Source organism: Mustela lutreola, chromosome 1 (assembly GCF_030435805.1).
Source record: "Mustela lutreola isolate mMusLut2 chromosome 1, mMusLut2.pri, whole genome shotgun sequence".
Lineage (NCBI taxonomy): Eukaryota > Metazoa > Chordata > Mammalia > Carnivora > Mustelidae > Mustela > Mustela lutreola.
Window position 1 is genome coordinate 163,703,243 of NC_081290.1, and position 23,614 is coordinate 163,726,856.

At 54.1% G+C, this 23,614-nt stretch overlaps 1 protein-coding gene across 3 annotated transcripts in view; it reads right to left on the minus strand.

Annotated features, from left to right (window-relative positions):
- Positions 1 to 941: 941 nt before the first annotated feature.
- RHOBTB2 (Rho related BTB domain containing 2) overlaps positions 942 to 23,614 on the minus strand; it is a 29,363-nt gene continuing 6,690 nt past the window's right edge. Inside the window, exons 1-10 of one of the 3 annotated variants that reach the window (XM_059178203.1) lie at positions 20,597 to 21,261; positions 16,372 to 16,573; positions 15,577 to 15,680; positions 14,881 to 15,066; positions 13,232 to 14,250; positions 12,816 to 12,934; positions 10,258 to 10,408; positions 6,201 to 6,289; positions 5,115 to 5,220; positions 942 to 3,700 (exon numbers count right to left, since the gene is read on the minus strand). In XM_059178203.1, the coding sequence (XP_059034186.1) occupies positions 3,483 to 3,700; positions 5,115 to 5,220; positions 6,201 to 6,289; positions 10,258 to 10,408; positions 12,816 to 12,934; positions 13,232 to 14,250; positions 14,881 to 15,066; positions 15,577 to 15,680; positions 16,372 to 16,563 (2,184 nt within the window). In that variant the 5' untranslated portion in view covers positions 16,564 to 16,573; positions 20,597 to 21,261 and the 3' untranslated portion in view covers positions 942 to 3,482. Of the gene's footprint in view, positions 3,701 to 5,114; positions 5,221 to 6,200; positions 6,370 to 10,257; positions 10,409 to 12,815; positions 12,935 to 13,231; positions 14,251 to 14,880; positions 15,067 to 15,576; positions 15,681 to 16,371; positions 16,574 to 20,596; positions 21,262 to 23,614 lie in introns of those variants that run through there. The other 2 variants (XM_059178194.1, XM_059178213.1) reach the window with 2 other exon arrangements.

The window sequence follows — 23,614 nt, forward strand, 5'->3', positions numbered from 1 at the left end:
CTGGGGGTGGCTTGCGGTTCTCCCTCAAACGCAGCTTGAGCTTTCCAGGATCCAATGGCCAGAAGCTTCTAAAATGCCCACTCTTTCCAACATGATAACTTTATGGGCGTATGAATATTTATATTACTTATAGGCAGATGTTTCCAAGTAGGGAGAGTGAAGAGAAGGGGTGTCCTTGTGCAGCCCTGTGTTTGGGCAGGTGCCCCTGAATGGGGCAGTCATACAATGGACTTGGGTGGGGGTGGGAGATGGGTCAGAGCTGAGGAGGCAGATAGGGTCTCAATCATGTGCCATTGCATTGCGGGTCACGTGCATGGACCTCTGGCCCCATCATCTGCAGCTTCCCTCTCACACCTATGTCCCAGTTCTGGCGGGATAATGGCATAGAGCTTATTCTCAGGGTTTTTGGGCTTCCCCAGTGCAAAGGTCTGTGTGTGCCCAGACTGGTAGGGCTCAGTTCAAATGCCTGGACACTTAGGTACGTTCAGGGAGTTGATGTTCTAGCAGAGTCTGGTGGGGGCACATCCTCATGGCCTCACTATTTCCCTCCCTCTCCCACTTGCTTCCAGAGGTACCCCCCCACCCCCAACCTTCCCATTCCTGGAAGACTCTGGGTTTCCTGCCTCTGCCGCACCTTGCATGTGGGGTGCTTGCATCTTCAGAAGGAGCTGTGAATTTTTGCCAGTCGGCCTTCAGTGCATCTGCACTCCTTCTCACAGGACCTGAGTGCCCGTCTGAGGAATTAACCTATCGGGACTGGTCAGGCTTCCTCATTTAAAGTCAACTGCATCAGAGCATGGAGCCGATCCAATCCTGCACTTGGTCCTCAGCAGGCACTTGGCATTGCGCTGGCGATTGGTGCCCTTTCATGCTTCGCCCCAGGGGAAGGTGCCTCCTCTGGAGAGGTTGTGGGACATATCAAACAATACAAGGCAGGCCACTAGGTACAAAATACTCATGTATTTATGAATTCATGACCAAATTAAATATGAAACCTTATATAAAAAGAGGTGTGTGTGTGTTTTCTCCCCCACCCTCCCACTCTCCTCTGAAGCAGCTTGAGTGACACGAGTACAGGGGTGTGTGTTCTTGTGACTTGTCCTTCCTATCACCCTGCCTTTCCAAATGCCAGGTTCTTGGGGGACTGGAATTCAGCCCTCCCTCCTCCTTCCTCTCTCCTGGGAGGTCACCAGCTCTGGCCTGGCTGCCAGACAGCCTCTCCAGGTGGTCTATCTGGCTTGCACAGGGGCCTGCTCGGCCCCCAGAGTGCAGCTAGGAAGGGGCAGTGGGTCCCTAAGGGGTGAGCCCACCCTGGTCGCTGGGATGGTCCTGTGGGTCCTCTCCCATGGGTTCCCTGCACCTCCAAGACCACCCTGACTCTCCCCTTGGCCTTTCTGCATCCTCATCAGTGGGCCACACTGCCCAGCCCCCAATACCCCTCCCCCTGGAGTGTAGGTTTTTGCTCTCCCTCCCACCAGGAGTTCCCGGGAGACACCATGGCCCCACCTCTGGCTCCCTTCCCCAGAGCGAGGGTGCTGGGTGCAGAGCCGCACCCCCTTGCGAGCTGCCTCCTGTCCTTGCCTGTTGGTTCCTCAGCCTCGCCCTGAAGCCAAGGATGAGAACTCAGTGGGCAGGAGCACATGTCTGGCCTGCCAGCCGGCCAGAAGGAGAAACACTTCCCGCCTTGGAAAAGTCCGTGGCTCAAACATCAGGGGGTGCAGCCACCCCAGACCTGCCCAGCCTGTCACCTCCTGCTTCTTCTCTTGCTGGGGACTTACCATTGAATCTCTAGATCTCTGTACTGCAAAACTGTTGCAGACTTTTCCTGTTTCCGGGTTTGCCTGACCCCAGACCCGAAGCCTGGGTCCTGCTGGTGGAGCCCAGCCCAGGGTTCCACCCATCATCTGTGAGACTCTTGCTTTTAAGTCGACATAACCGTGTGGGGGTGAAACATGGGTTAGGATCACAATACCGGGAGAGGTAAAATGTGGCCCAGCTTTTCCCCGTGGGGTCACAAGCTGCTGTCTTAACCCCCACAACCCTCTAGTCTGGTTCCCCTCTTCCTGGGGCTGACTTTGCTTTGCCCCTGCTCATGTCTCTCCTTCTCCCCCAACCCCCTGCCCACCAACCAGCACTAAGGGAGTTAATGTCCTGTGATCCTTCATTACAGGGACCTGTCTTCCTAGTCATTGCCCTTTCCCCTGACCTTTGACCCCCTCCCCCCATTCTGGGAATGGCCACTTTCTGAAGTCCAGAACTGATTCTAGTGATGGGCAAAGCTGGGGTCCAATGCCACGTTCAAGCCCTGAGAAGCCCTGGCCCCTGCCCCCGAAGCCTCAATCCCAGCGTGCTAACTCAGAACTCGTGCCATCCTCAGAGCCGGCCAGCAAGGCCTGTGCATCCCCAGCTGCAGTGGGTGACGAGTCCTTTCCCGAAGGCTCTGGAATTATTTTACAGTCTCTACTGTTGTCTCCTCAACATGGAAGCCCCTGTTTGTAAGCTCTACAGGGTCTTTTTCTATTGTTGTTTTTCTTCGAGGGGATAGAAGCCAACATGTTTTTGTTGGGATGATTTTGCTGCTGTTCGGGATTTCGGTTTTTCTGGGTTTTTTTGTTTGTTTGTTTGTGTTTTTGTTTCGTTTTGTTTTTTGCTAATTTTGCCCCACCGTGCTAAGAAGCCGTGCTAACCAGAGGCAGGGGGAGCAGCCCAGAAGAGCATGGGGTTGCTGCACCCAGAAACCACCCCCCCAACTTTCTCCTCTCCTGTTCCAGCTGTTTCCTTCGGTTCCCATCTCTGGATCTGAGTGGGGCAAGGATGGGGAGGGAGAAGTTTCTCACTGCGCCAAGACGGAAAGCTCAGACCAGGCTGTGCCGTCCTTGATCAGGCCTGGACGCTCACACCCAGGGAGGGAGGGCCTTCCCACCCATGGCCTCAGCAGCTTCACCCCAGGATGTGGAAGCCTCGAGTTGGGTCTGAAAGTTTCATTTCTACCCTGACCTCTCCAGCAAGGATCTGAGTAGGCGCCCCACAAAACATCTGCTACCCTCAGGTCCGTGGATGGAAAAATGTGGCCAAGAGACAAGACCCTCTCTGTGCACAGCCACTCCTGGGAGGGGGCCGCCTCCACAGACCGAGCCTCACAGCTTCCTGGCTGGGAGAGTCTCCCATGGACCCCAGCATTCTCCACACCAGAGTCAGATGCCAGAGCTCTCTGCGCCCTCCCTGCCCCCTGCCTCTCTGCAGCTGTCAGCCTACCACCCCGCTCTGGAACTAGGGTCCCCTGCAGGGGGTCCCTGCACTGATCCACAAGGCCCCCCTCCTCTCTCGCTGAGCTACATCAGCTGGTGAGAACAGCTCTGCCCTTGGGGTCCTGGTTATGTGGGTCCCCTTGTCCCTGGAAGGTAGAGGGGCGGTGCAGAAGAGCAGAGGGGCAAAGGCGAGTGGGGGGAAGAGCAGCAGGGTCAGAAGAGGATGGCAGCGTCTCAGACCACAGCCGAGGAGGAAGATGGGGATGACGAGGAGGCTGCAGAAGAGGACGGAGAGGAGGGACTGTTCCAGAACAGCCACCGCCGCTTGGGCTGCCGTTTCAGGTGGAGATAGTCCTCCTTCTCACGCTCCTTCCGTGCCCGCTGGTAGTGATCCTCTTCCTTCAGGTACCAGACGGGCGGCCACCGGTGCTTCTCGAAGTACTCCTGGTTTTCTGGGGCACAACGCCAGAGAGCTTGGTTAGAAGGCGGGCAGGAGACGGGCGCAAGGAGTCTGGGACATGGAGGGCATCCAGGGGCCACCCCCACCCCCACGCCCCTGCCCTGGGGACCTGCTGGGGGCCTCGAACCAGGGCATGCCCAGTCCCAGCACCAGAGTATCAGTCCTGCTGTCAGAGCCCTCTGTGTAGCCACAGAGCTTCTTCTAGAAAGTCCGCACCAGTGCCAGAGAAAGGCACTTCCACTCTGCTGGGCTCCATGATGGAGGGACAGCCTGGATGGGCCTCACTGTGCTGGGAATGAACTGGGCTGGGGCCGGGCGTAAAGAGGGAGAAGGGCCGCGAGAGGCTGAGCTGGCTTCTGCGGGAAGGGGAGGGAGGGCTGAGGAAGGACCAAGAAAGTCAGCCTGGACAGAATGGCTAGGCAGAGGGGCTCAGGCTGATTCTAGAAGGCGAGGCAGGTGTGGAAGGTTTGGACCAGGGCAGTGATGCGCTCGAAGCTGTGGTTTGGAAAGAAAATGCCCACAGGGGTAAAGGAGACAGCGGGGTGCCCAGTGAAGATGTGAGGGACACAGAGTGGCAGGAACTCGCGCAGGCTACCACACCGCTCCCGGGAGTCTGTGCGGTTCCTGCTGGGCTCCAGGACTGGGGACATTAATTAAGCAGAAGTGGAACCACAGGGACCTCTGTGGATACCTGGACCTGGGTGGACCAAGCTGTGCCCTTTTCTAGGTTGTGAAATCCATATGTTGGGTCATGAGCAGCATTAAAAACAATGGACATTGGGACGCCTGGGTGGCTCAGTTGGTTAAGCAGCTGCCTATGGCTCAGGTCATGATCCCAGCATCCTGGGATCGTGTCCCACATCGGGCTCCTTGCTCAGCAGGGAGCCTGCTTCTCCCTCTGCCTCTGCCTGCCATTCTGTCTGCCTGTACTCGCTCTCTCTCCCTCTCTCTCTGATAAATAAATAAAATCTTTAAAAAAAAAAAAAAAACAAACAATGGACATGGTTTTTCTACATGCACTGGCTCACAACAAAATCTATTTCTTATTGTGGAGTCCTGTCTGAAAAATGCCAACTCTGAAAAAAAAAAATACACCAAGTCTGAAATACCAAAATGCACCCCCACCCCTGGAAAAAAAAAATACCAGAAACCCAACACCTTCTTTGTACTTGTGAGAAACAGATGCCCAGAGAGGTAAAGTGGATCACCTGAGGTTCCCAGCTGCCCTGCTGTTTTCCCGGGCTCCCCTCCGTTTGGCCTGATACACCTTTGCCAGCTGCTTGCCCCAGCCAAGAGCTCAAGTGCAGCCCCAGAATCTCTGGCTGCTTCTGGACGCCCTGTGGCATGGGGGGGGGCGAGCAGGGGGGTAGTGGGGAGCACGGGCTGGTCTTGCAGGAGATGCTCACCTGGGGACATGGCCTTCATGTCTCGGGGGAACTTGCGGCACACGTTGTTGTAGTTGGTGCAGATGTGGTGAAGACACCAGTCGGCCAGTTGGTATGCGCAGTGGAACTGGGGAGAGAGAGAAAAGCACCTCTGCTGGAGCCCTGGGGTGTGGGGTCTGCATGGTCACCCACAGCTATCCGCAGAGCCAAAGCTTTCGTGCAGAGGGGCAAAGCCCTGCAGCTGTAATGAGCCCATCTTGGGAGGCAAACCCACACAAAAGTGTGAGAAAACCCTGAATTTGCTCCTTGCCCCACTAACGCCACTGTCACGTCACCGCAGCCCTGTCCCCAGCACCCACAGAAATCCACAAATGTGTGTGTGGTGCCTTCCATCTGTTCCTGTCCTCCTTAGATTCCCCCCCACTAGATGTCCTCCTCCACCCGCCAGGCGGCCTGCATGGAGGGGCAGACAGCCAGGCTTAGAGAGCCCACTTCCCCAGCCGCATCTGCATGCCTCAAAGCCGCAACATCTGCTTCAGAAGCTGGCTTCTGGGGGCAGAATTCTGCACTTGGAGGGCTGTGCAAGACGCCTTGCTTGTCTGCTTGGGAATAAGGAAGGGGGTAGCTCCTTTTAGATGAAGAGTCCTCAATGACCTCAGCATGCTGCAACCACGTTTACACACAAGACTGGGCCTCTGTCCCCTGCCCTATGGTCCTACGATGCCTCAGGACCTTCCCAGCATGGCCAGCCTCTCCTCCCGGCGCGAGATGGGCCCTGCTCAAGAGACAAGGGAACCATGTCTCACAGCAGGCTCCCTTCCTACCCACCACCTGTCAGCCTTCCTCAGCCACCACCAGTGGGCAGACAGGGCCCAGAGTCAAGAATGCTGGAGAGAGCAGTGCCTGGGTGGCTCAGATGGTTAAGCATCTGCCTTCAGCTCAGGTCATGATCCATCGAGCCCCACGTCCGGCTCCCAGCTCAGTGGGGAGTCTGTTTCTCCCTCAACTCTGCCTGTGCTCTTTTTGTCTCTCTCTTTCTCAAATGAATAAATAAAAATATTAAAAAAAAAAAAAATTCTGGCGAGAGGTGTTCCCTTGCCATCATACCTGAGCCAGTTCTAGGAACACGAGGACGTCCCCATCAATGTCCACCATCATCTGTGTTGCTTCCATCAGCCCGGTCACTGTGTACTGCTCTGTGACACACACAGTCAGGAATCAGCTGAAGAGTCACATGAATGGACATGCCCTCACCTATCCCTCCGGCTGGGCTCCACTGCAGGGCAGAGAGAGAGAGGAGGGCCAGTGGCAAGTCCCAGCAGGCCAGGAAAGCCCACATGTGACTGAAGTCTGCTCCACCAGTGGGGAAACTGGGATTACTGCAAGACTTTCCCAGTAGACTGGGGATGGGAAGTGGAGGTAGATATGAGTTAGAGCCACGTAGGAGAACTGTTCTGTGCATTCGCTGTACCCAGTGGTCTGGTGTATGGAGGGTGAAAGCCCTAGGCAGAACCAGCTGTTGGCACTGACGGGAGAGGGTGTAACTCTCAGGACTGCTGAGAACTGTGAATTACAACTATGGAGTGAGTCTAGCTATTTGTGTTCATTGAAACTTGACCACAAATCGTGAACAAACCTTACATTTTATTTTTAAACATTTACCTTAAAGAAGTAAATGCTTTTAATCCTGAAGTTTGATTGTATCAGTATAAACTCATGAGGCATTTTATCTTCACGGGGGTGCCGGGGTGGCTCAGTCGGTTAAGTATCCGACTCTTGATTTCGGCTCAGGTCATGATCTCAGGGTCATGAGATCGAGCTCTGCGTCAGTCTCTGCACTGGGGACGGAACCTGCTTAAGATTCTCTCTCTTCCTCTCCTTCTGCTCCCCGCCTAATGTGCTCTCTCTCTCTCCCTCTCGAATAAACAAACTTTAAAATCTATTTCCCAGCTCCAGAAACAATACAGTAGTAATGTGCATCCCAAGTGCTCAGATTACAGTCTTGAAATACCATGCCCAACTATAGGAAACAGACTTCTTAGAGAAGTGACTGATTCGAGGTTTGGGGCAGGAGATGTATAAAATGAACCAGGAAATTAAAAAAAAAAAAAAAAAAGAACCAGGAACATCTTGTTATACCACATAACCAGAAAGCTCACTCTGGTGCCAGCTTGAAGAGACTCTGCTGGCAAAAGGTGCAGTGTGGTATTTCAGTTTCACGGAAGATGACTGTGATTATTTGAAGCCAATTGAGTATGTTTGTAATAATCCTTAAAAGCAAAAACTAATTGGGCACCCTCAAAGGTGAAGGGAAAAAAATGAATCTCGAAAACCAGTAAATGAAAGGATAAAACCAAGCATTCATTCGCTCTTCCTATATGAACCATACCACTGGGTAAGCAAAGATCAGGTGAGGGGAAGCTGTTCTTTTTCAGAGTAGTCCAAAAGATAAGGAATGACTGAATTGGAATATTATCACTTTATGCCTCACAAATCAATGGATCCAGGCAATGATGCTCAGTGGCTGCTAACATCACAGAAAGATTGCAAAAGGAGAAAAGGCTTCTGGATGAAAACCAGAAATGGGGTGCCTGGCTGGTTCAGTTGGTGGAGCATACGACCCCTGATCTCGGGGTTGTGAGTTCAAGGCCCACACTGGGTCTTGAGATCGAGTTGAGATTACTTAAAAATAAAATCTTAAAACAAAACAGAACTGGAATAACCTAAGAAGTAGTTTGGGCAAAAGAAAATTGAATATGAATCTGATCAAGCCCCTAGATCCAATGGCCAATCAGAGAAAAATCTAGATTTTTTGGAACATCAGTGGGTTTTTTCCAATAGATAAATTGCAAGAGGAGAAAAATTTTAATGGACAAGCACTTTTAGATTAGAAGAAATTTGAAAGGCTTTTAAAAAATAAGACCATGTTATGGTGTTTAAGGATTCACACACGGAAGATAAAACTATAAGGAACACGAAGTAAGGCCAATAAAAAGTCTATCTGACAAAGGAGCAATAGGCCAAGTGTTCCTCCTGAGGATGGGGAAAGACCTGTGATTGGTGGGGCCAGGCAGAGGGCTTCTGCTATGGCAGGCAAGGTGCCAGCTCCTGATCTGGGACTTCGACTCTGTAATAATTTGTAAAGCTGAACATAAGCTTCCTGCACTGGCACTCTATTGAACAATGAACAAGTTTTAAGCTTGAATCAATAACTTCATAGAAAGCCTATCTCCCAAAACCTAGAGCATCACCAATTATACCATGCTCAGCATTTCCTGCCGATCCTTGACAAGGTACGTGAACAACCCACGTCTGCATGTTTCATAGTACAGACGGACCGTTGCCCAGGAAAAGTCCTTCAGTGGGTATTTTCTATAAGCCTCTTCACGCAGCGGCGCAGCTGAACATTTGTGACAGCTGACTTGTTTCTGATCGCCCACTGTGATGAAGCAAACTTACAGAAACATCTTTATATGTATTTTGCCTTTAGGTCATTTCTTTGGAGACAGTCTTTCAAAAGTTGAACTAGTCGGTCCAAGAGTTTGGAATTTGTCTGTGCTCTGTGAAGACCACACCACCTTCCAGAGGCAGCTCTGGTGGACATACAGTTTCAGCTGTGATCTCTAGAAGCTTCTCTCTTGCTCCCCACCCTAAAGCCCTCTGTATCTCCAACTAGAGCCCCTGGACTCTCTCTGTAGGCTCAGCTCTTCACATTCAAATTCTGATCAATGATTTCTTCCTTCTTCCTATGACCAAGCACCACATTTTTTTTTTTTTTAAAGATTTTATTTATTTAAGAGAGAGCGAGAGAGAGAGATCACAAGTAGGCAGAGAGGGAGGATGAGAAAGGGTGAAGCAGGCTCCCCACTGAGCAGAGAGTCTGACACGGGGCTCGATCCTAGGACCCTGAAATCATGACCGGAGCCGAAGGCAGAGGCTTTAACCCACTAAGCCACCCAGGCGCCCCCAAGCACCATCTTAAAACTAATTTCTTGGGGTACCTGGGTGGCTCCATCATTAAGTGTCTGCCTTCGGCTCAGGTCATGATCTCGGTTCTGGGGTCAAGCTCCGTGTTGGGCTCTCTGCTCGGCAGAGAGCCTGCGTCCCCCCCTCTCTCTGCCTGCCTCTGCCTACTTGTGATCTCTCTCTGTCAAATGAATAAATAAATAAATAAATCCTTAAAAAACAACAACAACAACAACAACAACAACCCAAGAAAACAAACAAAAAAAACCAATCAACTAATTTCTCATCATGGTATTGCTGTTTTCCTCCTATGTGAGTCCCAGTCTTAATCATCGGTCTGGAGCCCCAGCAGCTCTGATGCTAGGTCCTTCCCTGAATCCCAACTCAGTATCTAAGGCCCTGCTCTCTGCACCCTGACCTGCCCAAGAACACAGACCCCAATATCAAGAGCAGCACGGGGACCAACACCAACACCTACACCATACAAAGACTAATTCCAACATCAACGGGAGTCTTCTGCCTGCCCGCATCGCTGGCCCCAGACTCCCTTTATCTGGATGGCACCATTCCTCTTCTCCAGCCCCTTGGGCTCCTGACCTGCCCCTCCTTGCCTGCTGCTTGGTTTCCCTGTGGCTTTGGGTCCTGCTCCTCCCCAGGGCCTCTGCAGGTGGCCTGATCTAAAAGCTGCCTTCTGCTTCTCACCATCTCCCGGGCTTTTCAAGGACCTGGGGTGGCGGGTCAATGTTTATTGTCTGCTTTTGGAAGAAGAAAGAAGCAGAGCAGGAGAAAGAGCAGAAGGAAGAGAAGGAAGAGGAAAGAAGGCAGAGGAGGAGGAGGAGAACCAAAGGGAGCAATGAGAATGGCGTTCAATTCCTCTCCACTTCAGCTCGCCCCACTGCGGCCAAGCAGACAGGACACCAGTGCTGTCGTCAACTGGAGACTGCTCTTTGGGGCTCAGAGCCCTTTGCAGAGAGCCTATCACGTGACACCATCCTGCCTCTCACATGCACTTCTTTACATCTCTGTCTTCACCCAAACCCCAGTGCTCATCGACATATTTCCCTTTATGTCGACACCATCCCCTGCTGCTTGCAGCCTGTGCCCTGGAGGGAGGCAGGTGAGAGGAGACATCAGGACCTCAGGGGGGTGGTGTGGGGTGGGTTTCCAGGGCTTCTCCCCAAGAGGGGTTCCCGTGTACCTGTGAGGGCAACCAGGTGCGGCAGGCAGAGGCGGTTGGCCAGGATGATGAGCTTCATGTCATCCAGGTCGGGGCTGGAGGTGAACATGCCCGTGTAGAGGTACTCCAGCACGGCTCTCATGCAGCTCTTGCTCGTGTACGGGAACACCACCTGCGGGGAAGGGAGACACAAGGCCCAGGAAGGCCCAGCTGCACGGAAGGACGAGCTCAGGCTGGGGAAACTCAAAAGGCCCCCTGCCCTCTCGCTGGCTCCCCCGCACGGGCAGCTGTCCCTGAGCTGCCCTTGTACAGCTCCAAAGGCCCCCCGAGGCCTGTCTCCCAAGGCAAAACCTGCACCAAGCCCGTGTGCTGACCACCCCAGTCAGCGGCACTCTGACATTTCAAAAGGATGCTTTTCAGGGCGCCTGGGTGGCTCAGTGGGTGGAGCATCAGACTCTCAAGTTCAGCTGAGGTCGTGATCTCAGGGTCGTAAGATCGAGCCCTGCATGGGGCTCCACGCTCGCTCAGTGGGGAGTTTGCTGGAGACTCTCTCCCTCTCCCTCTGCTCTTCCCCAGGTTCACTGTGTGCACTCCCTCTCCCTCTCTCTCTCTAAATAAATACAGCTTTAATAAATAAATCAAAGGACCAGGATTCTCACTGGCATGCTTCCAAAGCCGTGCTGGCTTGCACGGTATCTGAAGGAATGCTTCCTGCCCCCTGAACCCACCCTGGGGCCCTCTCCTGGCCTTGCAGAGGGCAGTGCAAGAGGGCTATGAAGGAGCAAAGCCAACCCCAGCTGGCTTCTCCCGGGCTGCCTGGGCCCCTGGGATCTCTTCCGAGCAGTACTGCCACAGAAACTGCTTTCTCATCAGACACGAGTCTCTCCGGGCTGCATGGGAGTCATCTGGAGCTTGAAGGCTGCTTCTATGGTACCGAGAAGTGCCTAGGGCAGGCTGGTCCCTCTGGCTCCAGAGAGCGCCTCGTCTCACACTCACAGAAGGCAAATCCACTCATGCTTTCAGGATCAGAGACCAGCTCATAGCTCAACTCTCCACTGAGCCTTCCGGAAGGACTTTATTCCCAGAAATCTTAAGAAACTGTTATTCTAAGGGCGCCTGGGTGACTCAGTGGGTTAAGCCTCTGCTTAGGCTCAGGTCATGATCTCAGGGTCCCGGGATCGAGTCCTGCATGGGGTGGTGGAGGGAGGGTCTCTGCTCAGCAGGAAGCCTACTTCCCCCTCTCTGCCTGCCTACTTGTGATCTCTCTCTGTCAAATAAATAAAAATCTAAAAAAAAAGAAACAAGAAACTGCTATTCTACGTCACAGGATGCTGTCTTGTGCTGTTTGTCCTCCCATCTTTCCCTCAAGTGTTTGTTGAGCTCCTACTAAGGGACTAGCACACAGTGGGGCTGAGGAGAGGTGGGGAGAAGAGAAATCCCAGACCAGGTGAGGAAACAGCGTGCGGACCCTCAGAACCTCAGGGAGTTGCACAAAGTTGGACCTTGGGAACTGTGAGGCTGACTGTGGACAACCAACAGTACAGGAGTTCAAGGAAAAGAGACAAAACAAGGACCTCAGCCTGAGCCACCCTGCTCAGCCACGAGAGGGGAAAGGACAGAACAGAGTGAAAGAGTATTTCTAAGAATGCACTGACATGCCCCTTCCAGCTCCTAGTTTCCAGTCTCAGTGCCTGAAACAGTGACAGAATAGTCGTGTTGGAGCAGCGCTGATTAGAGGGAAAGGTGAATGAAGCATCTTTTTTTTTAATTGTCTTCTGCTGCTTTGACATCTGGGGCCACGCTGACCCCATGAGGGGCTGCCCCTCCCAGGGTTAGCCGATCTTAGCATTAGGAAAGGGGGCAGTCAGCATGCCTTTCCCGTGCAAACAAACCAAACCCAGTCTACACCCCAGCCATCTTCTTTATCAGGCTCCCTCTCTCCGCCACTCTCCCCTGCCCTAGTCACCCCAAGGCCAGGTACCAGACCATTTGGGACAGCCCCAAAGCCTGCTGAAATTATTGAGACTAGCCAGTCCTAAGCCTGCTCACCCTGCCTCACTCATTCCTTCACATAGAAAATGCAGTGACAACTCCTGTTCGCTGTTCCCTTTGTTCCCTCTGCCTCCAGACTTACCCTGGTGCTTCCCTGTTTGGTCCCCTAGGCCTGAGAGTACAAAAATCTCTCTGCCCAATGGCAATTTTCTTCTGATCTGTGGGCTTCACCGTACCTAAGTAATAGTAAGACCTACATTTAAAACTAAGTGATGGATTCATCCTTCCTCATAAAGTGGGAACACGAAGCCATGTGTAGAAGTTGTGTGTGAGGTGAGATATGAGACAATGTATCAAAAGTGCTTTCTACACCATGAAGTGAAGATGTCACTATGATCCCCCTGTCTTGAAATATCATAAGATCCTTGGCTATGGGACCTAGCTCATAAACTTGTCTTGAGTCTGGCACTCCGCGGTGGGCAAGCACGCAGTCAGTGCTGAAGAAGTACCAGTAAAAATGGCAGATGTCTCAGGTGGGAAGGGTGAAGATCTCTTTCTCCTTCCCACCTGTTTCCCTCCTAGCTTACCTCCCTGGTGGAACTCTCCACGAATGGTCCCCCAAACATGGCGGCCATCCAGTCACAGCTGGAAATCAACAGGGGCTTATGGGCGCTGATGGTGCCATCGTCCAGGATGAAGGTCACATCTGTCAGGGAGAAGAGGCATCCTGTGAGGATGTGGTGAAAGAATGAGGGAGAACCCATCCCAAAGACCAACTGTCCCCAGACAGCCCACTTCCTTCTGAAGCCGCTCATGGAGAGTGCAATATGACCACGCTCCCAGGCTTGGGGACGAGGCTTTAGGAGCAGGGCCACCGTATCTCAAGGACATCAGCAGCTGAGATGACTCAGAATGCTGAGGGGACCGACCTGGACTCTTCCGAAGGCTAATGGGAAGGAAGGCCCCTGCCCTCTGGCAGTCGCTTCCTGAGCACAGTCCATACCTGAAAAGGTGCCTTTTGCCAAGCACTCCTTCACCCGGTTGGTCCGGCGGACATGGAAGGCCTTAGTGATCTCTTGGTTCATGAAGGCCTCGTTGTTGAGAATGTTGGCCACCATCATGCGCAGATCAAAGACCTCAAGCAGTTCGGCAATGTGGGCGATGTGCATGAGGTCGCGCTCATTTTCGTCCAGCTCCCCGGTGTACAGGTACTTCAGGACAGCCCGGAAGGGCCCCGGCTGGATGGAGTTATCCATCTTTACCACCACCATCAGCCGGGACTTGTAGGTCAGAGGATCTTCTGCCATTTCCTCCTGGATGCTCACAAAAGCTCGACTCCAGGAAGATAGTACCCGGCCCCTCCCAGGCAGATAACCTGTTCCATTGCCACGTAAGATCCCATCGCTGGTAGAGGCACGGAGCCCAGCAGGCCCCGAGCCCCCACCCTCCTCCACGCTCTCGCATACGTCAAAACTGGCAGCCCGCAGCAGGAAGTCCCGGCCATGGTGGTGGTGGTGATGGTGGTGGTGGTGATCGGGGTGACCCCGGTGGTCCTCTGGGCGGGGGCCCCCGGGGCCCGAGGGGCCCCCCAGCTCCCCCTCACTCAGGTCCATGAGAAATAAGTCGTAGAACTTGGAGGAGGAGGTGGAGAGGTAGATCTTGTGGGCAAAGATGCGCACCCGCTCCTGCAGCACCAGTATGACATCCGCGCACAGCGGGTCCTCCAGGAGGTGGGCGGGGCACTCCTCGCTGCTGGAGGGGGGGTCGGGCACCACGATGATGGGGGGAGGCGGCTTGGGAGGCAAGAAGGGCGCCTGCAGCAGAGGCCGCTGCACGTTGCGGAGGTGGGATTTCCAGAACTGCAGGTGGCGGCGGGAGATGAGCGCGGCGCGGATGGCATTGTCAAAGACGTCCTTGATGCCAAACTGGGCCACCACACTGGTCTCATAGTAGGGGATGCCCAGCTCCTTGGCCACCTCCCGACCCTTCTCTGGGGGAAGGATCTCATTGGGCTTGATGGGCCTGGCAGGTTCAAGAAGGAAAACCAAACATGTTGCGGGGGAACTGGAGAAGAGGGGAGAGGCAGGGAGAGGCAGCTCTCCAGAGCCTGCCTGTTCTTCAGGGGATGGCTCAGGATCTGTCTCTGTCTGATTCCTGCCCTTTCTCCTCTGTTTAGTCAAATCTTACCAGTCCTTTAGGGCCCACTTCCAACCCCTCCTCTTGCAGGAAGACTTCCGTACTTATGCCAGCCACCTGCCCTCCCCAGTTCAAAGCAGTGGCAGCACCACCTCCCTCTCTGGCAATTAGCATGCAGTGTTCCACGCTGGTTTTTAACACAGCCATACATGGAGTTCATCTTCCAGCATGTTCATAAGCCCCTTTCATGCAAAGACTACCACCTTTTCTCCTTCCCTCCCATGGTGCTCAGCCCAGGATTGCCCACAAAGGGTACAACAGATGCATGAATGCACGGATGGATGAGTGAATAAATGAATGAGTGGACACTCTTTGGGCCCCCACATGGCTTGCTTCAAATCAAGGGTGAGATGTGAGGCCGAGCAGACTCCGTCAGGGCTGAACAGGGAGCCATGGAGATGCACCCCCTCCCTCTGTCTTCCCCCTTCCCCTTCCCTTAGCAATGGCACCCCCTACCTAGCCAAGGGTCGCCTGGCCCTATTGACAGCCTCCAGGTCCGCATAGCGCAGGTCCAGCTGGCACCCCACCAAGATGACAGGTGCTCGGGGGCAGAAGTGCTTGATTTCTGGGTACCACATGGTCTTGACATGGTGGAGGGAATTGGGGTTGGCAATGGAGAAGCACAGAACCACCACATCGGATCTGGGGGTAGGAGAGTGGGGTTACAGGCAGGGAAAGCTGATGGTCAGCTGCCTGCCCTGGGATCAAGGGTGAACACACATACCCACCCCACCCTACACTACATTCCACATCGGTCATAGGCATCTGCTCACAGAATGTATACTAATAGGACCCCTAATTTACAGACCTCTAATTCAGCATTTTAGAGCTTTTGAAAACCCTCCTTTTGGCCTCATGGCTATCTTACAGGCTAGAAATCACCACTTTACAATCCACGGCTGAGGAAAATCAATTCAGAACAGTTCCCCTAATTGTGCCTAGTCACAGAGCTGACAGGTAGCAAGGCTGAGAGTCCAACCAGGCCTCCTGACTCCAAAGCCGGCTCCTTCCACGGCCCCAGACTGCCTCCCCCGTGAGGTCTGCCGAGCTGCCTTCTCTGCTCTCTCCACTCAGCTGAAATTTCCCAGCCTTGCTCTTCCCTGGAAAAGCAGGGGAGACCCATCCGCCTGGCTCCCTGAAGGCATTACCCACCTCCCATAAGCAAAGCGACGGTCTTTGTGGTGGTCTCCAAAGGTGTCCCAGAGGCGGAGGGAGACGCTGACATCATCTACCACATCTCTGGAGCGTTCCAGCACCTGTGGGATGTGGCAGGGAGGGAGAGGAGCGGGAATCAGGGGCGATGGTTCTAGGGGCCTCTGCATGTCAGCTCAGGGTAGCGCCGGCTTATCCCTGGGGGTCCCAGACAGCATGGGGGTGGAGGGACAGAACTGGCTAGGGTCCGGGCAGCTCCCTCTGTGTGCCGTGCCCAGAACATCCCTGTCTGGGTGCCATCTCTGCAGATCCAACAGCAGGAGTGGGCTCGAAGCTGGCCAGAAGCGAAGAGCCTCAGAGAGGGCAGACTGTGCTGGGGTGGAAGGGATCTCAGGGGGCCTGCCCTGTTCCCCACTTCACCTGCCTCTGGTTTTGGTACTGGCCAACAGCTTCTTTCTTCCTCTCTGCCCTCATCTCTCCAACACCTCCCCTTTACCGGGGGCTGTGATTGCACAAGATGCCCGCCCTAAGCCAAGCCTGGGTCTCAGGCACCATCTCAGCCATGCAAAACACAAATGGTTAAGGATACTTCCCCTGGGGTGGGCTTCCCTCAGTCCTCTCTCCTGGGGCTCCTTCCTCTTCAGCTGCCCCCACCCCATCCCCAGGGGCCTCTGTGAGTGAGCTCGTGAGCTCAGCACAGGCGGGCCGGCCGTGTTTGCACACACTGAGCTGTGGCTTGGGAAGAAGCCCAAACACACGGGGCGGACCCCCAGCCGAGCGGCCTTGCAGCCTTACCTCCTGGCACACCCGATACTGGTCGATGGCCCAAACCGTGGGCACATGGGTGGCGAGCAGCTGGTACTGGGTGAGGGTAGCATTGCAGGCCCGGGCACAGATGAGCCTGGTCTTGCCCACCGCGTTGTCTCCCACCACAACGCACTTGATGGTCTCTACGTTTGGCCTTTCATAATCCATGTCAGAATCCATTAATTGGGACCTGAGGGAGAGGAGCGTCGTGGTCAGGACAGCTCCGCTCACCAGCTCCCCGAGGGCCGGGGCCAGCGGCTCTCCTCAGCCAGCATCTGAGTGGAGAGGGAGCGAAGGGAGTGGGTAGCTTTCCGGGCGCTTGTTCTGCGGGGCCTGAGAAGCTGGGGGCCCATTCAGGCTGCAAGGAGTGGCTGCACCACGTGAACCGCTCGTGGGCCTTCTGTTGCCACCATCCTCCCACTGGACTTCTGGCTGGGGGAGGCCTGTGAGAGATCCCGAGGCAGAACCTGCCCAGGACTGTCCCCACTCTCCCAGGAAAAGGACAGCCCGCCTGGGAGGCTCACTCCTCACCCACACTCTCCTCCTCTGGGCAGCAGAACAACAAACAGCTGAGAGATGCAGAGTCCCGGCCAGGTCCCCACCCCTTCCCAGCATGCCGGAGGGCAGGGCTACTTTAAAATTTAATGGACTTGTCAGAGCTGGGGGGCAGCTCTCCTGCCCTCTACCTTTGCCTCCCTCCCTTCCTGGTGGTGGATTTTTCAAGCTGTGGCTACCCTTCAATGCTAGTGTCTTCTCCCCACCCCCACCCCCAGCCTCCTTCAGGGAGATGCCAGGATTTTTCCTCCCAGTCCCTCTGGAGGCACCTGAGTAGCCCAGGGGCATCCCCTCCCCTCCTCGGAGCCAGTCATGCTGTCTGGAGGGCTCACTCAGGTGCAGGCCCAGTTGAGATGGCAGTAGAGATAAACAGGCCTGTGACTTATTCACTCCATGGTCAATGGGCCTTCCCGCCCCTACTCAGGCATGCCCTCTAACCATCCTGCACCCCAGGGAGAGTGAGATACTCCCCCCTCCCCCCTTCAGAACTTCCCATTCCTAGGGACGAGGATTCTCAGGCTGAAACCCCCAGACCCCTGGCATTCCTGGAAGGCTGCTCACTCAGTCGACTGCATGGGTAATGGGGCTGCTGGGGGAAGCAGAGGGTCAGAAGCTGGCACCTGAATTTCTGAGCAAATGCTTGCCTCAGTTTCCCTGTGCTGAGCAGAGAGGGAATGCCCTGTCCATCCAGAGGGGGATAGCTCAAATGAACAGAGAGTCCTTCTGTAGTTGAAATGTCATGTCAGTGTTTAAAAAGCTGTCACCAGGAAGGGACCCTCAGCTGGAGAGCCAAGGGACTTTCGGGAGCAGTCCCCCAGTGGCATCTGAAAGGGTTGAGGGGAAGAGGTAGGGGTAGCGCAAGGCAGACAGTGGTAGGGAACTTGGTTTCACCTAGGTCATGGGCCTGCTCCTGCTCTCACTCCCTGTGAGCATTAAGTCAGCGGGGGTCTGGAGCGGCTCGGAGGACCCCTTCCTGGGCCCAGGAAGGCTGAGCTCCTAAGGGTGCTGGAGGCGCCCTCACTGCTGAGCCATCCAGCCAGAGAGCCAGGGCCACCAGCAGTGCTGAGCAGCTCCGTTCCTGCCGGGCTGTAACTGGATGCCAGCATGCAGGAATGCAGAACTGAAATGCCCAAGTAACATGGCAACTGGGATTTGCCGAGTAGGTACATCTTAGCAACCTAAGCAAAAAGTGCAGCAAGGACTTTTCAATGAGACAAGCACCTCCTCCTTTTTGGAATTTTACAGGATCTGAACTCCAAACAACAAGGGGTCTCCTTGCAGCTCCTCCCTGGTCTCCAGAGCAATTGTCTGCAGGATTCCTCCGGTCTCCTCTACCTTCCTCACCCTCCCTGGTGGGGCAGATCCTAACCACCATCTTGCCTCCTCCCTGCTCTCTCCTGAGCTGAGGACCAGGAACCCCACTTCGAAGGCTCCTGGTCTCGAGTCAGGCAACTGGGAAGAAATCACCTGGGCTATAGTCTCCTATATGTGCTGAAGAACAAAACAGACTCCCCACTACGAATATGGAGAGCTGGAGGAGAAAGACTATACCCACTGGCCAGTAGAACTTCCTTCTCAAATTCAGATTCGAATGGCCTGTGAGTGTGGAAGCAGAAGGGGCAATGAGGAGACGGAGGAGGAGGGGCGTCAGTTTGTAAATCCAGGAGCATGTGTACCGTGAAGAGGATGCCAGAACACTAGTAGATCAATGCTGCTTCAAAATCAGAGAGTTTATGATTAAAATACCCCTGCACAGCTCATGCGCCTCTATGTTGAAGGAGGAGAGAGCCAACCAACAAGTAGGAAGGTAACAAACACTGCCAGGGGTTTGGACAGCAGCCCTGCTGGGGGGTCCTCTGGCTGAGCAGCCCCTTCCCATCCACTCTTCAGCCCTCCACAGCCCTCCCCTGCTTGTCCTTGGACTTCCCTCTCTATTTTTATCATTCTCACCCACTCCACCCCTGTCCCAACCGCCTGACTTCAGATCTAGGAAATTTCAGATCTAGGAAAGGGCAAGTCAATTTGCTTCTCTGGGCATCAGTTTGCCCTTCTGGAAAATGGGTTTGAGGGCTTTGGAAGAAAGTTTCCCAAATCTTGGTAAATTTGTGCCAAGAGAGCCTGGGCAGAAAGGAGGTATTTGTCTTCTTATGTAATCTGGTATTATATAATGCTAGATTACATATCTATATATGTAATTCTATCTCTCTTTAAAATACAGCCTGGCCCAATTAAGCCAGCAGGCAAAACTCTTTAGTCGAAACAGGCCTGTCTTACACGAGGATCCTGGACTGGAGATAGCGTGCCAAAGCCAGCAGTAATATAATTTTTGCTCTAGAATATTGCTACTTTACTGTATCCTTGCTGATGTATGGTGATACAACCCACTCAATGAGCTTCTCAACTTCCCCTTCCCTTCTGGCACTCTCTCCTTCAATGACTCTAGACTTTTCCGCACAATTGCCTCATCCTCATTCGTTCTGAGCCTCTAGACAAACCTCCATACACTATGGCTTCCTGGCCATCCTGCCCCGGGAATCACAGTCTCCAATTCATTCCTCTCCCTCAGTGATCCCAGAGTCACATAGATGCTCCCTCCCCACCCTGTCCCACAGATCCCTGTCCCCCTGTCCACAATCAGCCTCCGGCCCACTGCTCTCCCAGCTCTGTGTACTCAGGCCAGGCCAAAAACCCAGGTGTGCTCAAATTAGCTACAACCCTCAATGGGTACCATTCCCACCCCCACACCCCTACACACACGCTTTGCAGAGCCCAGAAAAGCCCCCCTTTCCCTCCCACAGCTGATAGGAGGTTGTTCATCTGTGGCTGCCCTAGTCTGGTTGTCAAGGAAACGACAGAATCTCCCTGGGAGCCTGCTTTGTCTCCTAGCAACCAATATCCCACATCCTGCATCTCACAAAATGCAAAAGAGAGGAATATCCTCAAAATGAAGGTAAAAAAAATCGAGGAGGATGGAGAGGAAGGGGGAATCGGGAAGAGAAGATCAGAGAGGGTGGCTTTTCGCAGGGCTGGCTGACATTGTAATATTGGGGAAGGCGGAGAGATGAATCCCTCCTGCAGATCCAGTGGACCGCAAGGCTCAAAGGGATCTTGAATGATCAAAAGAACAAAAAATGCAAACCCAAACACACAAAAAGAACCTTCTCAAACATCAACAAACAACACTAAGCATCTCTCCCATAGTTTGCCAGAACTCTGATGCACACACTGCAACGGAGTTGGGTTGAAAGAAATCTCTCCGGAACGGCAAGCAAAACATCCAAATTCCATTGGTTTTCAACAGAAACATTTCCACCACTCTGGACCTTTATTCCTGACACGCTGCTCTGCACACGCACACACACACACACGAAATAAAAATAATTTTTTAAAAAATGAGGAAACAGGAGGGCCACGACATGTCAAGGCAATCAAGTCATCTTCCTTTCCCTAGAAAAACCCAGAAAAGGTTAGTCCCCCGCCCCTGAGACCCCAGCAGCCAAAGCTATAGCCAAGGGGAGAGGGGGTTGCAGGGGTGGTGGTGGCTGGAGAGGTCCTCAGAAGGGGCGCAGACAGGACCGGGGAGGGCACAGGAGGGCGAAGCGGCGCGTTTCCAGGCAGCTTGCAACCCGGCCATAATAGAAATTAATCATTTACTTACACCACTACATGTGACGGGGTAATTTCTAGTGTAAGGAACACATCTCTTCCTGCTAAGCACGCTCATTTTAGTGAAATGTCTGGGGTCACTCCGCGCGTGCAAGTTAGGTCGATGCCGGCGTCGCCGCCGCCGCTGCTGCCGCCGCCGCCGCTGCCGCTGCTGCCGCCGCCGCTGCTACAGGCTCCGGGCCCGGGTCGCGCTAGATCAGAGACTCTGACAGAGCAGCCCAGGCCGGACGGCGGGCCGGGAGCGGCCGCGCGCGCGGCACTGCAGCCATTGCCTCTTCCGGATCAGCATCTCCCCGCGCCCCGGGCGCCCAAAGTCATGGAGGCACGCTGGAGTGGGCTGCGCGCGGCCGCCGACCTCGGGCGGCTGGGCCGCGCCGCCGCCGCGGGTCCTCTGGCTGCGGAGGTTGGAGGCGACGCGCAGTTGGGGAGGAGAGGGGCGAGGCCGCCGCCGCTACGCGCCCGGCCCGCTCCGAAGGCGCGGCCGCGAAGACGCCTAGCGCTGCAGTCCCGGGGACCGCTCGCGACCTCCCGTTTTCATTCACAAAAAAAGGAAAGGGAAAAAAAAATAAAAAAAGAAAGAAAGGGAGGAAGAACCGGGGGCAAAAATCTCACCCAGGCCGGCGGCCGGGACAGGCTCCGCCCACTGCGGAGCTCCGTTGGTGGAAAGGGGTCTGGGGGCGGGGAAGGGGCGGGGAAAGAAGAGGATTGGGCGACCGGCGGGCCCGGCCCCGGCCCCGCCCCACGGCGCCGCTCACTCCCTCCCGCCCGCCCTCCCTTCCCCGAGCCCGGAGGGACGAAGCTGGGAGGGTCTCGGCTCACCACCGCTGGTGGGTCTCCTCCCTCTACCTGGCAAGGCGCAAGACCTCGCTGGACTCACACAGGTTTTCCCCCTTTCCTCCAGGAGGCTGAATAAGACCTCCGAGACGCATCTTAGCCCTGGAAGGGATGCGAGTTAGGGGAGGAGAACGTGACATATTTTCCTTCCCCCTTAAACCCAGGCCTCCACCCCTGGCCCCCCCGGGGAGAGGAACACAGCCTTTTCACACAGGCCCTCCTCTGGCTTGAGAGTTTTCCTGGCACCTGCGGGCCTTCCTTCCTTGATCACCAGCTCTTCAGCTACAACCTGTGTCAGGAGTTTTAGAGTGGGTCAGTCTGTCACCTGTACCTTCGCTCATCTAGGCCTTCTCCCCCTCCCTCCCTCTTCAGCAGTCTCTGTTTCCATCCCACACCCATCCTATTGCCACCTGGAGTTTACCAACATCTTCCGGCCTCTTAAAAGAAATGCCATGAAGACACTAGTCCTGGAGACGGAGTCTAAGACACTTTGGGGCTCCCTGTCTCGATTTATTCCCCTGTAAAACAAAGAGGTTATAAGGCACGACATCTGTAAATGAGCAGTCCTCAAAAGAAGTTTCCATGTTCAAGGCTACTTTGATTCTGATGATCTTGACTACCGGTAATTACAGTAGCCAGCTCAGTCTGGTTTTATCCATCTTGTCAATTACCTCTGGACAATTTTTTAAGCCCAGACTGACATGCATTCCACCTAACCCCCTCAAGCATGTGCTCTGAGAATGCAAATCCAGCTAATGCTAGTTTATGCAAAAATATAATTAGGAAGAGAAATGCATTGCCCCCCCCAAAGCCAAATAAAAATGAATTTTGTATTCTCTGAAGTATGCTTTCCATCTATGAATGCATGTAATTGGAAGTTGCCCATTAAGGTGCTCGTGATAAATGTGCTTTCTGGCCTGGTCTATGTTCAAGAAGTGCCTGATTAGTGGAGAATGCTTCCCCCACCTCCTTCTGAACCTGCCTAGAGCTGGAAAAGAGGTTAGGGATGACTGAGTGTGCTGCTTCACTCTTCTCGTTAGGAATCAGTCTCCATAAGAACAGAATGTATTGGTTTGAATACATGCATGGGGGAAAAAAGCACAGGTGTGTCCTTCCCACATATTTGGTATTGAAGAGCCTCAGCCTATCCTCTGTGTGCCACAAGTCACTTCCCCAGAGAGAACCATAGCATGACATCTCTGCATGGGTGCCCCAGGAGGCCATAGCCTCTCCCACTGATACCCAGTTGCCCCCAGCCAGGTCCAGAGCCCTCGACTGTTGGCTTCAACTTTCACACAACCCAGCAGCGGGTATGGCACCAGGACAGCACAAAGCAGGAAAACAGAACTGCCCCAAATCATGGGGCTTCCAGGTCTACTTCTATGGAGTCTCTGGGAAAGAACCAGCTCAGCCTTTGAACCTCACTTCCCAACCAGGCTGCACTGTTGGGGTTCAAAGGTGTAAGTTTGGCAAAATGAAGTTGCACCCCCTGCTCACATTGGGTAAACTGTCTCAAGCAGAGAGAGCCAGGTGCTCCGCTGGGGGACAACACCTTAATTCCCAGCGCCACTTTTGGCACACAATCCTTTTGCAGCTTTTCTTCAAACCAGAGTTCTTCCTGATCACATCACCTCTCAGGCATTCCCAGTCAGAGCCTCTCTTCCCTCAGAAAAGCCATCTCGTGATTCCTCCTTCCCAGTGTGATGTAAACCCCTTGAACCTCTTCCCACAAGGCACGCCTACCAACGATGCCCATATCCACTCTCGTCAAGGACATCATGAGCTGCCACTTTCCTGAAGACTGTGAGCAGGAGGCCTCCTCTGGGGAGAAAACTCTCCAACCCGGTCCTCAAGAGAGCACCTATATGGCAGGTTCTCACAGCCAGCACCACAAGCCCCCCTCTCCCTGATCTCGAAGGCTCCTGCCCAGAGCCACTCAAGCTATGCGGACCTCTCTCAGTGTGTCCTCCTCCTGCCTGCGCGTTCCATTTGTTTCACACATGGTTCCAGTTTATCTCCTCTTGGCAGGTTCCTAATCTCTCTTTTCTCTACCCTCGACCAAGCCCACCCCACAGGCCTTCCGACACAAAACCCTGCACCTCTCCCCCAGGGGAGCAGCATGTGGTCTGGGACATGTGGCATTGCCACGCTGTGCCTGGTACCAGCTGAGAGCAGA